The sequence below is a fragment of the Hylobates moloch genome, unplaced genomic scaffold, assembly GCF_009828535.3.
Source record: "Hylobates moloch isolate HMO894 unplaced genomic scaffold, HMol_V3 SCAFFOLD_5, whole genome shotgun sequence".
NCBI classification, from domain to species: Eukaryota; Metazoa; Chordata; class Mammalia; order Primates; family Hylobatidae; genus Hylobates; species Hylobates moloch.
Genome location: NW_026652280.1, coordinates 119,178,179 through 119,196,905, shown reverse-complemented (window position 1 = coordinate 119,196,905; position 18,727 = coordinate 119,178,179). Strand labels below are relative to the sequence as shown.

Below are 18,727 nucleotides of genomic sequence, written 5' to 3'. Positions count from 1 at the left end.
GTCATCCCCATTCATTTACATATTATCCATGGCTGCTTTTAAGGTACAGCAGCAGAGACAAGTAGCTACAACTGAGACCACATGACCCACAAAGCTAAAATATTTATTATCTGGACTTCTGGACAAAAAAGTTTGCTGATCTCAGACATGAACCACATTTCCTCTCAATCTATTTGTTTAACCTGTTTCTTTAATAACAAATCTGTAAATGAAATGACCCTTACTATTCATAAGTAGGGAGGGGTTTGGTGCTGCATTATAATTTTTATAAATTCTCTTTTCCTGTTAAAGATTACCTCTAGTGATGAGGGCTTCGAGACCCTATTTCCAATTAGAATTAGATAAGATCTTCAGAGTAGGGCCCCCATGATGGGACTAGTGGCTTTATAAGAAGGGGAAGAGAGATCTGAGGTAGCGCATTTGCTCTGTGATGCCTGCTAGCATGTTATGACATAGTAAGAGGCCCTCACCAGATTCGGCTCCTCAACTTTGAACTTCCCAGTCTCCAGAACTATAAGAAATAAATTTCATTTCTTCGTAAATTACCTGTGGTATTCCATTACAGCAACAGAAAACAGATTAAGACAAACTCCAACCTATTAATCGAAATATAGAAGTCATAATCTTAACCAGAAGGTACACACTTAAATATTTATATGCTATTTTTCCCTAATTTCCAGGATCAGAGAGTATCTTCTCTAAATTAATCTTCCAAAAACACTAACAAATGCAAGATAATCTGAAAGTTTTTTAAATTTTAGACTACACAACTGTCATTCTTGTATACAAATAAAAAGAAATCTCACTTTACCCAGAGGACAAGAAAATATAATTATTATTTTTAACCTACAGGTTTAACTCAAATCAGCATAATGTTCCACAGTCAACATTTACAATAGGCCCTGCCTGCAGTTTTTAATTCAGCAATGCAATTCATTACATTTCAAAGTAATGAAAAAGAAAAGCTATCTATAAGTTTTCTTCACTAAATAATATAAAATCTACATAAAAATCACATTACTAAAAAAAAGTATTAACACAAATAATTATCATCTAAAACCAGAGAGATTAAATAAGCATCCTTTTAGACTCTTGAAAGCATGATGAATGCTTCTTCATAGCTGGTGATAAATACAAAAGAAAGACACACCATCATTATTTTTGTCTAAACTCTTAAATGCCAATTTCATTTTCTTCTCATGGTCTTTAAGGTACTTCATAAATTCTTCAAAATCCAGCTTCCCATCTTTGTTGACATCTCCAGTAGTAAAAATTTTCTATAAAAAAAAAACATTAGAGAGAAGTTATTGCCAATATGGGCTGATGCACTAAATTATTTCTACACATATTTCAAGTAGATTAGCTGTTTTCCTAAAAGTACCTATTTTCCTAAATAGTACCTATTTTTGACCAGATGTATCATCATTCATTATCGCAAAGATCTATAATAAAAGTAGTTCTACTGCTGCAAAAAGATTCCGGGTCTTGTATTAAATTTTCAATCAGAAAAATGATGCATCGATTTTTATAAAACATGACATTTTTAAAGCTCATCTAACCATGCCCTAAATTTCTTGACATGCACTTTATAAACCCCAAGATAGAAGACAAACACTTGACCTACCACAGGATTTAAAATATTGCAGCACTTTGGGAGGCTGATGGGGGAGGATCGCTTGAGGTTAGGATTCAAGACCAGACTGGACAACATAGTGAGACCTCATCTCCATAAAAAATTTTTAAAATTAGCCAGATGTGTTGGCACATGCCTGTAAATACTAGCTACTTGGAGGCTGAGGTAGGAGGATCACTTGAGCCCAGGAATTTGAGGTTACAGTGAGCAATATTGCACCACTGCATTCTAACCTGGTGACAGAGCAAGACCCTGTCTCTAAAAACGAAAGAAAGAAGAAAGCCTAAAATAGTGTTTTCCCCTTTGATTTCAAAAATTAAATGATCTTTTACTAAGGATGATCCGTATAAAAAGCTGTCATAGCCAACTGTAAGCCCTCTCCTACCACCACCCAAAATATAACATATCTACCTATTATGACACTCACAGTCACCCACTCAAAGCTTACAAATTCTACTGTTCTGATGGTCATGCTCTTCTGGGTAAATAATGCCAAGTTGGGCTGGGCACAGTGGCTCATGCCTATAATCCCAGCACTTTGGGAGGCTGAGGCAGGTGGATCACCTGAGGTCGGGAGTTCAAGACCAGCCTGACCAACATGGAGAACCCCCATCTCTACTAAAAATACAAAACTAGCTGAGCAAGGTGGCGCATGTCTGTAATCCCAGCTACTTGGGAGGCTGAGGCAAGAGAATCGCTTGAACCTGGGAGGTGGAGGTTGCTGTGAGCCGAGATCGCACCATTACACACCAGCCTAGGCAACAAGAGTGAAACTCTACCTCAAAAAAAAAAAATTTTTTAAATAATGCCACATTGTGACTGGATGGTTTCATGGTCATGGTCAGATCTCCAACCTCCAGACTTAGAGAGACAGATCTGAAACTTGTGAGCTGCAACTAAAGCTACACTTAGAGAAACATTTATGGTTTAAAATGCATAATTAGAAAAGAAGAAAGACTGGAAATCGGTGACCTATCATTGAGGCTTATCTCAATCTCAAGAAATTATTTTAAAATTAAGCAAAAAAGAAGTTGAAGGAAATAAAGAGCAAAAAGTAATGAGAAAGAAAACACACCACTGGGAGGATTAACAAAGCCAAAAGATGGTTCTTTGAAAAGACTAATAAAATTGATAAACTCCTAAAACTGGCAAATAACCAATGTCAGAAAGTAAAGATGGAAACTACTACACACTACAGACATTAATGATATTATGAACAGCTTTATATCAAAAATATGAAAGTGAGATAACAAGCGCCTACAAAAACAACTTATTAAAAACTGACATAAGACAGCAGAAATTCTGAGTAGCCCTATACTCAGATTTTAAAGAAATTTAAAGTGTAATTTGAAAACATTTCCATGAAGAAAAATTGAGGCCCCCATGGTTTTAACAATAATGTCTACCAAACTTTAAGAAAAAAACACCACTTTTCCAGAGAAATGAAAGGGTGAGAACATTTTCCAACCCATTTTATGAGGCAGGTATACACTTGATTCTAAAACCTAACTGGGACATCACAAAAAAAGGAAAATTACAAGCAATGTCAACTAGTGAAAAAGATGCAAAACTCCTGTATAAAATATTAGCAAATCAAATCTAATAATACACAAAATGGATATTATATATATATATTCATGCACTGTATACATTTCAGTCAAGGATAGACCATATATATGACAGTGGTTTAGTAAGATTATAGTACCATATTTTCACCATGGAATACTACACAGCCATAAAAAAGAATAAAATCATGTCCTCTGTAGCAACATGGATGCGGCTGAAGGCCATTATCCTAAGCAAATTAACGCAGAAATAGAAAACCAAACACCACAAGTTCTCACATACACATGGGAGCAAAACATGGGGTGCACATGGATATAAAGATGAGAAAAGCAGAAACTGGGGACTACAAGAACAGGGAGGGAATGGACAAGGGTTGAAAAATTATCGATTGGGTACTATTCTCACTACCTGGGTGACAGGGTTCAATTGTACCCCAAACCTCAGCATCACGAAATATACCCTTGTAACAAATGTGCACATACCCCCAAATCTCAACTAAAAGTTGAAAAAAATTACCATATTTTTACTGTACCTTTTCTACGTTTAGATACACAAATACTTAGTGTGTTATAACTGCCTACAGTATTCAGTGCAGTAACCTGCTGTAATCCAAGAGAAAAATGTCACAGCATTCTGTGGCACCATTTATGTATGAAGTTTCATCTAAGAGGTTTATATTTTGGCCAATGGAAATATCAGCGAACAAGAATAGTCACTGACCGAAAGGGGCTTGCTGCCTGATGAACTAGAAGTCAATACTATAATACCAGGTTTTGAGTAAAGAAAAGCTTTTTATTGCAAGATGACCCGCAAGAAGACAGGAGTCCAGCTCAAATCTGTCTCCCTGTGCTGGCTTTAAGGTAGTTATTAGAAAAGGTTTGGGGGCAGATTCTGGGATTCATGGGTGATTGGTGGAAGGAAATGGGGAGGTCTCCCAAGTACTTAGGCATGCATAGTTACCTCTTCATGCTACCTTACGGATCATGTGTGAAAATCCAGGGGGAGTTAGTATAAAATATGTGGTGGAAATTTGGGCTGTAACATCACCAAGTTAGTTCTGTGCAGACTTGAGTTGGCCATATTCATTCCAACCAGTTTTAGCCAGTTTTGTGTTATCTCATAAGTGGAGAGATTTTCAGTGTTTCAGCAAGTTGCTTCTTTTTTAATCTGTCATCCTGAAAACAAGATTTTCTCTTAGTCATTGGTTCTTTCACTCTTTGGGGCCACAGTTTTCACTAATATTTTGGAAGTAACAAGTTAAAGGACACCCCTGACCCTATTTTTGAACAGTTTTTTTTCTAACCCATATTTCTGCAGCATTTCTTATGGTAAATCAAGAGTTATGATTGCCTAATGAGTCTGACTTAACAATACAATAGTCCTCCCTTATCCACAGTTTCACTTTCCACAGTTTCAGTTACCTGCGGTCAATCATGGTCTGAACTATTAAATGGAAAACTCCAGAAACAACTCATAAGTTTTAAATTGCATACCATTCTGAGTAGCATGATAAAATCTCTCAACATTCTGTGCCATCCTGCCCAGGAGGTGAATGTCCTTTTGTCCAGCATATCCACACTATAGATGCTACTTGCCTGTTAGTCAGTTAGTAGCCGAACCAGTTATCAGATCAAAAATATATAGTCTATGGCCGGGCACACAGTGGCTCACACCTGTAATCCCAGCACTTTGGGAGGCCAAGGTGGGCGGATCACTTGAGGACAGAAGTACGAGATCAGTCTGGCCAACTTGGTGAAATCCCATTTCTACTAAAATTTAAAACAATTAGCCAGGAGTGGTGGCACACGTCTGTAGTCCCAGCTACTCCGGAGGTTGAGGCACAAGAACTGCTTGAACCCAGTAGACAGAGGTTGCAGTGAGCCAAGACTGCATCCCTGCACTCAGCCTGGGTGACAGAGTGAGACTCCATCTCAAAAAAAAAGAGCTAAAGCTAATTAAAGTAAAAAAAAATACTGAAATATATATATATATATATATATAGAGAGAGAGAGAGAGAGAGAGAGTATATATAGGGTTCAATATTACCCACAGTTTCAGGTGTTCAGTGGGGGTCTTGGAAAATATGCCCTGCAGATAAAAGGGGACTACTATAATATGAAAGACTAGGAATGGATTCCCCTTTAAATTTTCCTGTATGTTCCTTGTAGAAATAAAAGACCAATCAAACGAGAAAAGTAAAATCTACTTGGCCCAAGCTTGCTATAGCAAGGGAGTCAGACACCCTCACTTGCGTATTGACAGAGACTCAAAGGCAGGCAGAGGAGTGGGAAAGCTTTACAGTGGGAAAAAGGGAAGGCTTCAGGCGTTTCCTGATTGGGGGCTGCTGGCCCCCGGGAAGCTGTAGGAGGGCTCATTAGAAACGGGGCATCCTATTTGATTAGTAGGTGGTACATATTTAGCTTTCTCTGGTTTGTCCTAAGTTGGAAGTGAAGAAAAAAATTAGGGCGACTGTCGGTTATTAATCAAATTCTGACCATTTGGGGCTGTTACAGCAGTTATTGCATAGCTTTGTGTACTGTCTCTACAGATAGCAACCTGACTTCCTATAAGTCTGACATAACAGGCTGGTTTCCCGGTCTGTTTATTTTAGATAAAGTGCTGGTTTTCTGGGCAGACTGCTGTAAATTTTGAGTCAAAGTTCTATTTTTATTTATGGTCTGACCATTATCTCTTCGTATATTCAGTTTCTCAACTTTCACAGGAAAAAACAAAACAATATATTGTTCAAAAACAGACTATTTTCACAATAAAAAGTTATTGCTTTTGTATCTTAACACGACAATGTAAGTACCATTTCTTTGTTTTTTTTTAATCAGTTGAGCTTTGTCTATATAAACAAATTTTCCTACTGGGGAGGTGGAGACGTGTGGGAAGAGACCTCATATCAAAACCTCCTAGCGATGTGACTGCCACTTGAGGAAAAGTCACAACGGTGCTCCTCTGAAACAGAATGTTCTGTGTGGTTGGTGCAGAATTCTCTGGGGACACCTCTCCCTTGGGTTTTGACATGTGAACCCTTGTCAGTCACCACTAGGTACACAAAGCCTCCTTGCCAAAAATGCAAGACAGATCTACAAACCTTTTGTTTCAATAAGGAAGAAATGTGTTTCAAAAGATTCGACTGGATAGCGTAACCCAGAATTTCTTATGAAAGGCTAGTTTGTATCAAATAAACAAATACAAGTTACACTTGCAAACCTAAATATAAGAGTGTCTTTAAGCAAATATGAAGAACACTTTTTTTTTTCTTTTTGAGATGGAGTCTCACTCTGTCGCCCAGGTTGGAGTGCAGTGACGCAATCTCAGCTTGCTGCAACCTCTGCCTCCCAGGCTCAAGTGATTCTCCTGCCTCAGCCTCCTGGGACTACACACACCCACCACCACACCCAGTTAATTTTTGTATTTTTAGTAGAGATGGGGTTTTACCATATTGGCCAGGCTGGTCTCGAACTCCTGGCCCCAAGTGATCCACCTGCCTTGGCCTCCCAAAGTGCTGGAATTACAGGCATGAGCCACTGCACCTGAACAAGAACACTTAACTTTAAAAGGAGAAACAGTGTTTTTTCCTAGGAATTAAAAATCCAGATAAGCTTTGCAGAAATAATATTTTGGACTGAATTGGTCCACAGAAAGTACACAGTCCAGGCCTCTGATATAACAGATGAGGATACCAGGGTACAGGGCTTGGAATACAGAATGTGCTCAAACTAGAACTGACCCATGACTGAATGGATGCTTCAATATTCCCAAAGTTCACATGGCTAATAGAAAGAGTTTTACTAAATTTTAACATGACAGAACTCAACTGACAGTTTTTTGGGCACAAAGTACCAATTATCCAAAATAAATTCAATAGTCCGCATGCTCATGGATCTCCCAGTCTACTGCGTCAAACATCCAAAGAGCAAATATACTTATAAAGTAATTATTATATACAATAATAAATTCCAAATGAAAAATGACTTGGAAATACTGCAATAGGAGTATGTACAAAGCATAACATGCTGAGAAGGAGCCTGTAGGTTAGCCTGCTGGGGAAGAGAAGGGTTAGCCTAAGCTCGGTACTGATAACTAGGGTCTATTAATTAAGGCATATTATGAGGAAACCTCAGCACTAGTGAAACCCAAGAGTAAAAGCCACTTACACTGCCCCCTTCCAGGAACAGAAACCAAAACATAACATCAGAAAATTTCCAATCACCACCCCACTCCCAGATACACGTAGAGTGATTATCCCAGTTCTCTGAACTGGGGAGGGCACGTCTTTGGCCTAGACGCCCCACTGGGTGACTAATGACAGGTGAGCACATTGAACAAGGTGACTCCTAAGACAAGGCGGTATGTAGCCAACATCTTGAGAGCAATCTGAAGTTGGAGATTTTACTACAGCCAGGGAGAAAACGGAGAAAAATACTTGAGAATGTGTTAGCTGTGTTGTGTTATTCTTAATAAACAGTAACGCTGGTCAACCACCTGAACACTGCAGTGGGCCCAGGTCAAGCCTGACAACGTGTAAATTTTGCCCTCTCTGCCCAATGCCTCTCCAGGGCTCCCAGCCCCAACGTCTCTCTGATCACAGCCCCAGTGAGACCCACCTTCGCTTCCTCTAGGGATTGAATGGCCCCTATATCCTCCAGGCCTTCCTGAAGCTCAAAAATGTCCAAGGTCCCCATCCTTTTGTCCAGGTACCAAAAGAGATCTCCGTAGAGGGAGTCCATCGAGGATGTCTCCCTCACAGCTCCGCGGCCTGAGTGAGCCCCAAGGGGGTGGAAGTGCGATGGACCAGCGGGATCTCTGCCCACCACACGTCCAGTGGGAAGAGGCCTAAGACAGCATCCTCCTCAGGGGCGCCAAACACAAAGCACCTTCATCGGTTAAAGCTCTGGAAGGAGAGGGCTCATCCTAAGGACTCCAGCGCAAAGGTGCGAGCGCGCAGGACCCGGGACCTGCGTGGGTCCAAACTCGGGGCTGCGCTGGGAGACCGCGGAGTTCCTGCCGCACTCACGTCTGGTCAGAAGCCCCGGCTCCCACTCCAGGAAGAGTCCAGCCGGGGCAACTCACGCCCCTTTCCCCAGAAACTTCCAGGGAGAACCCAGCACAGGGCCATCTAAAAGTATAGCTTCTCTTTTGGCGAGAAGTAGGTCGGGAATGTGGGGACATGGGCTATTGTAGCATAAGTGGCTGGAGGTGGCGGCCTGCCAACATTTAAAAAAAAATTGTTTGGCTGCACCTGTCTAGGAATCCTTCTTTTCAAAAATCTTTATAATGATTTTTTAAAATAAAATAATGTTATTGTAGATTCAGGGGTTACACCATCACCTTGTTACAAGGGTATATTGTGTGATACTGGGGTTTGCGCTCCTAATGGTGCCATCACCCAGGGTGTGAACAAAGTACCCAGTAGGAAGTTTTCCAGCCCTTGCCCTCCTCCCTCCCTCCCTCCTTTTGGAGTCCCTAGTGTCTATTGTTCCCATCTTTATGCCCCATTTACCCAAGGTTTAGCTCCCCCTATAAGTGAGAACACAGTATTTGTTTTTCTGTTTCTACAATAATTCGTTTTAAGTTATTGGCTTCCAGCTGCATTCATGTTGCTGCAAAGGACATGATTTTGCTCTTTTTTTATGGCTGCAAAGTATTCCATGGTGTGTATGTACCACATTTTCTTTATCCAATCTGCTGCTGATGGGTACCTACATTGTGTTGTAGGAATCCTTTTCTAAGGTTGCAGCACTGGAGAATTGCTGTAATAAAGACTAGGAATTGAATGAAAATCTGCCCACATGGGCCCTTTCTTCTTTGACACCTCCCCTCACAGTTTTTTATCTTTTATCTTCATCCAACCACTACAATGGCTCCAGGGCAAGACTATCCTTCAGCTGTTAGTGGCTGGATTGGAAAGATGATCTCAAAATAGGCAAAAGTTCAGTGATCTTGGGTCCCAGAGAGAAGTTAGGAGATACTCATAAATACTATCTAGGGCTTCCTCTTAATCCTCACCCTGCGGAACCACGGAGGGCTCTGGCTTCCCCAGACAAACACCTGTGCTCCCTCATCCTGCACCACTGGGAATATGGAGGTGCAGTTTCATAATAAAAACTCTCCGCTTTTTATGTAATTTATTTTCCTAAATATGGAGATTAGGTACCCTAAAAAGTTGAATATTAAAATTCAAAAAGAAAATTTAATTTAATTTAGCCATTATCTGTAAGCTCTTGCTCTACACCACCCATCATGTCAGCTACTGGGGACATAAATGGACCATCACATGTCCTTGAAATGCTCATAGGTTTCCCTCTGGGAGGAGGTTGTACCATGGTTAGTCAAAAAAACTACTGAATAAACATTTTCCCCCAGAGCTGTTGAGCAGTGGCAGATGTCTAATGCTGTCTCACAAGATGTGCTGTGGCCCAATCAAGAATGAATTCTTTCAAAAAGAGAATTGTATGGTCCACAGGGAATGGTCCTTCCCTGTGCAACACAGAGAATGTAGGTAGTGGCAAAGAGCCACAGAAGGCAGATAGCCAGGCAGAGAATGAGCCTTGGGTTAGAGTCTACAGGACCAAGCAGAAAAGACAGAAGTCATGGCCAGGGTGATAAGGAAAACAGACTGACAGCATTTAACAGAATTGACAGGAGTTGAGAGTTTCATCTAATAAAAAGCAGGTATTTTTGTTGAATAGCTCCTTCTGGTTTTTGAAATTTCCTGTTCATTATTTGCTTATTATTTTTCATTCCCCACACACCTACACACACAGACAGACCTACTTACTATAGGGAGGGTTTTGAGAATACAATGAAGAACGCTGTCAGTGTTGTTCACCACTATATCCCCAGTTCATTAAACAATGTCTGGCACTGTTTGAAAACATTAAATGAATGAATTTACTATTTATGCTAAGTTACTGGGTAGTTCTTACCATTCCTAGTTAAAATTTGAGGCCTCCAGGCATTAAATAACATGGCCAAGGCCACTGTCTAGCAAGCGGTGAAAACATTTGAACCCTGTTCTGATTCCACAGCCTATAATAATAACCATTATATCCACTAAAACAGTTAATCTGTAGTAAACACTATGATCCACATGTCAGAGTTAGGCTTCAAACTTTCTCAACAAATCCTTTTGTTTTCATAATTCCTGTCAAATATAGATACCTTGGTGGACTCCATTCGATCCTTAAAAAGATAAGATTCTTGAACTCAGCATGGTCAAAAGAAATTAAGCAGTGTATTACAGAATGTTGTCTTGTGGAAGCTTCTTTCTAAATGTTTTTTCTGGAATACTGATAAAGAAAGTGGGCTAGGAAAATTATAAAGGTGAGCTGGGGCCTTAAACAATGGGCAATCATATACCAGGCAGAGAAGGGGGAAGGAGAGAAATCTCAGGCAGAGAGAAGAAAATAAAGGGATCAATGTACATGGTTGTGGCCTAGTCAGGGAATATGGCATGTTGGGAGTTTGGAAAGGTGACAAAAGGCTTAGAATGCTACAAAGATGGAAAGGATATTTTATACCTTACTAAAGAATTCTTCGATTTTTTTCATTCTTTCAGACACTTTATTTCTGCAGAGAAGGATAACATCAAATTTAGAATACAAATCAGGAGAGAACACAAAAGATACAGATTTTATATATTTTAGAACATTTGATAGAAATGTAGTTGGAATTCCATTGTTTTTCTTATACCATAATCTTTCTGTTGTGATGCCCCAAAACTCACCCTATGATTTCTGTATCATGTCTTCTTAATATTGTGCCAGAAACCATAACATGTCTGACAATTAAAATATTAAGGAAATGGGCCAGCCATGGTGGCTCATGCCTGTAATCTTAGCACTTTCAGAGGCAAAGGCAGGCAGATCACTAGAGGCCAGGAATTCAAGACCAGCCTGGCCAACATGGCAAAATCCCATCTCTACTAGAAAATACAAAAGTTAACCAGGTGTGGTGGCATGTGCCTGTAATCTCAGCTGCTTGGGAGGCTGAGGCACAAGAATCTCTTGAATCCAGGAAGCAAAGGTTGCAGTGAGCCAAGATCGCACCACTGCACTCCAGCCTGGGTGATAGAGCAAGATTCTGTCTCCAGAAAAAAAAAAAAAAGCAATATTAATGAAATGAACCCTCCTTGTTAACAGAGGAATTACTTAATGGAGTGAAATCCTGATTCCATTCAATGCAATAAACATTTGCTAAGCTACTATTCTTCTATGTGACTCTGTTTCTTCTGTGATTGTAAATGTAAACATTTAAAGACAGAGAATTAAAAAAAATCATAGAATGTAAGAGTCAGAATGGCCCTTAAATCAGGTTACCAGTCCACCCACTCCTCTAACATTGGGTGATCATTCAGCATACACTTCATACTCATGGGCACAGAGGTTCCTCAAGAAGTTCACCAGCTAGTAAATGGGATACCACATTTCAAAGGGTTTTTTAACATGAACTTTCATATTCTGCCACATATGACCTTGTTAAAAGCTCTGTCCAGGATGCAGGCAAGATATCTGCATTTTAAGAATAAGAAAGTAAAGCTCCAGTAAGGCTCAAACTTGACAAGGGTTACATGGTTAATTTACAATAAGGATGGAACTCTCTTTAGCTTGCTGCTTCCCTTCTTGCTCTTGGTAATTGTCCTAGTCCATCTGGGCTGCTATGACAAAAATACTATTGGCTTACTTAAACAATAAGCATTGATTTCTTGCAGTTCCAGACACTGGAAGTCCTAGATCAAGGTGCTAGGAGATTTAGTGTCTAGTGAGGACCCACTTTCTGGTTCCATGGACCACTGTTTTCTTACTGTGTCCTCACACGGTGGAAGGGGCAAGGAAGCTCTTCCGGGTCACTTTTATACAAGCGCTAATCCCATTCATGAGGGCTCCACAGGAAGAAAGAAGATGGGGGTAGAAGGGGGAAGACAAGAGGGAGAAGGAGGTGCATAAAGAGAAAATAACTGAAGATTTTTAAAAGGAAATAGGATTACTAGACAAGTATAAGAAAATTAGCAATGGTTAAATACTGTATCTCCTTGTTCTCATACTACATTCTACTCTCAGTCTATACCCTTATACTACTGAGTCCTAGGAGAACTTAATGTGAATTTTCTCTAATTTTTAACTTTAATTTTTCACTAATTTCATAGGGAGGAGATTTGGAACATATAGAAAAGAAAGCTCATATTTCTACATTCTTTCCACCTAAAATCTAAAGAAACTTAAACAGAAATTTGTTCTCTTCTAAATGCTCAATTCATTACAAATGCTTGGAAACATGGAGATGAGATCAAATCAGATGAAAATGTATAGAGATATTGCTTCAAGCTGAGTATCTGGCTTAGATACAAACTACTACCTTGAAACTTTCCACCGAAGAGTCACCCCACAGTTCTCATTTCTATGCTCAAGTAGCCAATCTCCTCACTCCTTGACATTACACAAACCCCTGACATGCCTCTGAAATTTTCCCCCATAAAGGTTGACTGTGTAATCCTAATTCTATCCCATATGTGATGGTTAATTTTATGTATCAACTCGTCTGGACTAAGGGATGCTCAGATAGCTGGTAAAACATGATTTCTGGGTGTGTCTGTGAGGATGTCTCTGGAGGACAGTAGCATTTGAATCAGTAAACCAATGAAAGAAGACTGCCCTCACCAAATGGGTAGGCATAATGCAATCCTGTGGAGGATGTGAATAGAACAAAAAGGCAAAGCAAGTGCTCCGTTTTGTTTGTCCCCACAAAAACTCATGTTGAAGTCTGATCCCTGATGTGGCTGTGTTGGGAGGAGGGACCTAGCAGGAGGTGTCAGGGTCACAGAGGCAGATCCTTCATGAATGGCTTGGTGCCATTCTTGCAGTAGAGAGTGAGTTCTCTCTCTCATGAGACTGAATTAGTTCCCTCAGTAATGGATCAGTTCCCTCGAGGCTGGGTTTTTATAAAGCCAGGACATCCCTCGGATTTTGCTTCTTCACACATGTCCACTTCCACTTTGACTTTCCACCATGTTGTGACACAGCAGGAAAGCCCTCACCAGGAGTCCAGCAGATGCCAGCACCACGCTTCTTAAACTTCCCAGCCTGCAAAACTGTGAGCTAAATAAATGTCTTTTCTTTATAAACTACCCAGTCTCACGTATTCCATTATAGCAACACTAAATGGACTAAGACAGGAAATGAAAAGGAATTTCACCTGCAGAATAGGAGACTTTATAAAGACTGATACCCTGAGTGAGCGAGGATGTGGAGAAGCAAGCACTGTCAGTCAAAAGAGTGAAAATGGGTCCAAGGTTTCCAAAAGGCAATAGGTATCCCAATTTAAAATGTGTGTTACCTTCAGACTCAGCAATGTCCACTCCTCAAAATTTATCCTATGAAAGTAACTGGACCAGAATGAGAAAATGAATACAAAGGACATCCATTGCAATTTCACTTACAATCGTTTTTAAACTATCAATAAGCTAAACGGTGGTTTAAAAAGAATTAGTAACATATACTATGACACAAACATATAACAGAATATGATGCAGTTACGTAAAAATGATGGTACAGCAGCAATTCTCAAGCTTTTTGATCTCAGGATCCCTTTACAATCTTAAAAATCATTGAGCACTCCAAAGAGCTTTTGTATATTGTAGGGACCATGGAGTTGTACCACCGAGATCTCCCTTCAAAGGTGCCTACTGTGAGGAACACAGTTGACTTCCACTCTCTAGCCTCTAACCCTGGCATCTGCTGATGCACTGCAGCAAGGCCGTCCCTTTCCTAGGCTGCTTCCAGCCAATGACTGGACATGGTGGGGAACTCCAACTGGGCCATTTCTGGGACAATCAGCACAAAGTACCAAAAGTTGGTTCCTTCAAAGTATGAATAAAATACACAAAACTTTGGCAAGATTGAAGAGGAGAAAAGGATAGATATCAGGAATGAAATAGAGAACCTACCTACAGATTCAGTCAGAAGTGTTATAAAATCATCAGTGAGTATTATGAACCTTGGACAGAACTGGCAGTTTCAAAAAACAATTGTAACAACTAAATCTGACTCTAGAAGAAACAGTAAACTGAAGAGGCCTATAACTACCAAAGACATTAAAAGAGAAGTTAAATATAACTATATAACAGTTGTTGGCCCTCATGGTAACCTAATCACTTTCCCTCTTAGGATAAGAGAATGCCAGTGTCAGGGAATGCTTCAACAGGGTTGGAGAAGTTCCACATATCTCCACTCTACTAAAAGGGCAGAAGTTCAGGGGCACAGTTAAGATGACTCAGAGAAAATGAAATTGCTCAGCCGCAGGTCAATCCTTCAGATCAATTTATGTACCTAGGGCATTAACCTAGGAATGTCTTAAACAACGAAATGCCGCCATTCCTTCTCAACAGGAAGTGGGGGAAACACGCGATTGGTTTTCAAACAGTTTTGAAACAGGAGACAACACACATAGCTGGTGTAACAAAGCAGCTTCGAAAGAGATGAATGTGTGCGCCTTTTTACAAAACTTGGGACCCACTGAAGTCTGACAGCTAAAACTGATTACATGTTTGCAAGGTATTAAAACAAAAAACAAAGAACCTGGGATGGATTCAGGACAAAAGTGTCTTAAAAATTTAACAGTGCCCGTGGGCCAGAGTGTCCACAACATTCATTTTATCTGGACAAATACCAGTAGACTTTCGTATTATGACCCACTTCTGTTACCGGGGTCGCCAGTCGCGGCCCCACGCCCGAGTTTCTGAAGCCACCGGAGCGCTGGGCGCCACAGTTCCTCCTTCCTCCTGGCAACGCCTCGGGCCGCCGCCCTCCTCGGTCCTCGCAGTGTCCCCAGCGCCCGCAGCCCTCCCTGCGCTCAAGCGGCGCCCCGGCGGCGACCCACCTCCTCGGCGTCCTGGCCCAGGGGGATGCCCAGGTTCCTGAGCCCCTCCTGCAGCTCGCCGATGTCCACCACTCCGTCCCCATTGCGGTCCAGTGCCTGGAAGAGGGTCTCGTAGCGCGTCGGCGGCTCCGCGTCCTGGCAGGCCGCGGTGGGCAGCACGAAGCCCCGCAACCAGCGCAACATGGTCCCAGAGGCGCGGGCGGCCTGGCCGAGGAAGTCACGGGAGATCGAGGGCTGCGGGGCGCGACCGGGACCAGCGCGAAGCCGCGCTGGGCGGGGCGCGCGGCGCAACAGCGTTTGGGGCGCAGTCGGGGGTGCGGCTGCGGCGCGCAGGGCGCAGGAGCGGAGACCCCACCCTAGCCCGCGCGACGCGCAGGGTGTGGCCGTCCCGCCGCCGCTGGGGAGGAGCTCGCCGCGCTGGCCTCCGCTGCACTGGCCGGGCCCGCCTCCGGAGAGCAGGAAGTAAGGGAGCTGCGAGCTGGGTCTCGGGAGGGGCTGTGCGGACCCGGTGTCGACCACCGCCCAGTTGCCAGTCCCGCTGTCAGCAGTGCGGTCAGCAGTGCGAGGAGGAGGCCCTCAGCAGCTCCAGGGCTGCAGCGTCAGCGCGTCGGTGGCTTGGGAGCGGGGGTCTTGAAGACCGATTACTCCACTTAAAGACCCCCTCGGGCCGGAGCCTTGGCGGTCAGCCCAGAGCTGCTTCTCTCTGCCTGGAAACTGGGCCATGGAGGGCATTGTCTCTCACGCATGTCTAACTTTTTCGTGGTTGCACACCTGGGATGGTGATTCTGCTTTAAAAAGCAGAGAGTTAATCCGAAAGCATCTATTGGAGCAATTATAAAACAAAAAGGAGAAACTCCTGGATTTGTTGCAGAAAAGATCAACAGCCATCCGCGTGGGCAACGGGGAAAAGAAGGACTAGTTTGGTAGGCAGCTTAGCTAGGATTTGCCCGTGATTAAGCGTATACAGTGTCTGCCAGCTGCACTTATCAGAAAAAACCTCAGCGCCCTCCTCCTTCTCAAGATGGGTGCAGTTCCGAGGTTTGGAGCTTATTACTCAGGCAAGACAGAAATTACTGCCTAGCATGGAATAACAGAAGGAACATTGGACTTAACAGAGAAAGTACTTAATCCTTCAGATGTGACATAGCCTCTCCGGGTAGTCTCTCATCAGAAAAATGAGAATATAAATATCTGCCTTCACAACAAGGTTGTATATTATCTGTGAAAGGTCTTAATTCTCTAAGGCGCCAATCAAATGAGATATCATTAATTGTAATAATTCTGTTCATTCACAGCTGCTTAAGTGGAACTATTGTTGTACTGCTGTTTGCATTAAAGGAGATACCTCTGCACTTGTAAATTAGGGTGTCTCACATCTTCTGAATCACTACACAGAAATCAGTTCTTCCAACAAGAGCCAGGAACTCAGACCCTGAACTTACCTCCCCTCATATCATTTTGTATGTTTCAGATATATATGAATCAGGCCGGGCGCGGTGGCTCATGCCTGTAATCCCAGCATTTTGGAAGGCCGAGGCGGGTGGATCACGAGGTCAGGAGATCGAGACCATCCTGGCTAACACGGTGAAACCCCGTTTCTACTAAAAAAAAATACAAAAAATACAAAAAAAAAGATATATATGAATCTAGAATTTGTAAGTTAAGGGCTGCCTGCTTAGTAAAATCATCTTGAAACTGATTTATCTTTTTATATTATTTCCAACTTCCAGTCTTATTAAGAATCATTGCCTTCCTTTGGAACTGCCTTCAAACTTCAAATTTTCTCTGTCCTTGAAAACCTCTTTTAATCCCTACTCTGAATACTCTGTACTTGAAGAGAGGTTGCTTGAATTAGTCACCTTACACTTACATGCTTTCATTTTACTTTTTATTTATTTCTTTTTTTTTTTTTCTTTGAGACAGTCTAGCTCTGTCGCCCAGGCTGGAATGCAGTGGCGCAATCTCGACTCACTGCAACCTCCGCCTCCTGGGTTCAAGCGATTCTCCTGCCTCAGCCTCCTGAGTAGCTGGGGCTACAGGCTATTTTACTTTTTAAAAAAAGTAATACTTAGAAAAATTACCTGTCAACATTTTTGCTGAGAAAATTATCTTCACACCGAAACTTTTACTTGAGGGTTTATAGCAGTTCTCTTCATAACTGTCAAGCGCAGAAACAAAATGTTCTTTAATGGGTGAACTGGTAAACAACCTGTGTTGCATTCATACAGTGAGATAGTAATTAGCAATAAAAAGGAATGAATTACTGATACCTATCAACAATGACATTCTGGAAAAGGCAAAACTATAGGGACAGAAAACAAATCAGTAGTTACCAGTGGCTGGGATTCGGGGGAGGGGAATTGATGACAAAAGAGCATCAGAAGGCTTATGGGGGTGATGGAGCTATTTTACATCTTGCTTATGGTGGTAGTGGTTACACAACTGTATGTGTGTGCCTGCAGAACTGCACACTAACATGGGTTAATTTATTCTGGGATATCAATAAATCTGACTTAAACATGAGTAAAATGGAATAAAAATTCTCAAAAGATCAGTGTGAACATCAAAACAGTTTATGAATAGTTATGAAGTATGGGCCACACACCAGCAGCATTGGTGTCACATCAGTGTTATCATGAAAATCAAAGCGTTTATGAAGTGCGGGCCACAGACCAGCAGCATCAGTGTCACTTGGGAGCTTGTCAGAAATAATCTCAGGCCTGCCCAAGCCCACTAAGCAAGAATTGCACTTATACAAGAACCCTGGATGAGCATTTCATAAAGTTTGAGAAGCACAGCTAGTATGAAGCAAACCACTCAAAGTGCAACCTGTTACCTGTCTGCAACGAGTCAGACATTGAGAGGAAGGATTTAGAAACTTTATAGCAATTTGATAAAGTAATTTTGTTATATCTAATAATAAAACTCAGAGCTTGTCTTTTTAATTTCAATTTTCTAGTATTGCATTTTTACTGTATTTTACGAAACTATGTCTGCAAAGAATTGAGATAACACCATGAAGATAAAAGGTGTAATTAACACTAGCAACTTCCTGCATGAGAGAAGAAACCTTTACATGGACATTTAAACATCTGGACGAAAGAAGGCACCTCTGCTTAATTCTATTGGCAATTCCCAAAGACCAGTGGTTCCTAGAGGGCAGTAGTAGAAACCCAGAATTCACACTTCCTTAATTCATTTCCTTGGTCAGAACAAAAGTCTAGGGTTCAGCCCAATTTAGCTACTTCTATTGTCCCCAGCTTCTAGCCTTCTCATGTACTACCATTTTCCACTGGAATAACCTTCAGACTTGACCAGTTTCAGTCCTTGAAGACCTCTTTCAGCACCTACTTTGGAATCTTTTAATAATCATTCTAGATTAGGCTAGTTTTAGTTGATAAACACATTTCTTCTTTCTATCCACTGAATCACTTACTTATTGTGTAGTGCTAATAAGACCAAAGAATCTGCCTCTCCACAAGGAACAATTCTATTTCAAAATCCTTCAAGAATATTCAGAAAGGAAAAAAAGATCCTGGTCATTGCTCCCTCAAATTTGAGTAATCACAGCGTAGGCTCTATAAGAGAATTTGCTTGGTTCAGTGTAAAGCCATAACCATTACTGGAAGGGTAATTTTTTTT

General features: G+C 41.5%; 1 protein-coding gene across 2 annotated transcripts in view; it reads right to left on the bottom strand.

Annotated features, from left to right (window-relative positions):
- Positions 1-15,466, bottom strand: part of SLC25A24 (solute carrier family 25 member 24) — a 69,834-nt gene extending 54,368 nt beyond the window's left edge. The window contains exons 1-2 of one of the 2 annotated variants that reach the window (XM_032155199.2): positions 15,086-15,466; positions 1,151-1,277 (exon numbers count right to left, since the gene is read on the bottom strand). In XM_032155199.2, coding sequence (XP_032011090.1) covers positions 1,151-1,277; positions 15,086-15,268 — 310 coding nt within the window. In that variant the 5' untranslated portion in view covers positions 15,269-15,466. Of the gene's footprint in view, positions 1-1,150; positions 1,278-7,815; positions 8,151-15,085 lie in introns of those variants that run through there. The other variant, XM_032155200.2, reaches the window with a different exon arrangement.
- Positions 15,467-18,727: the final 3,261 nt, after the last annotated feature.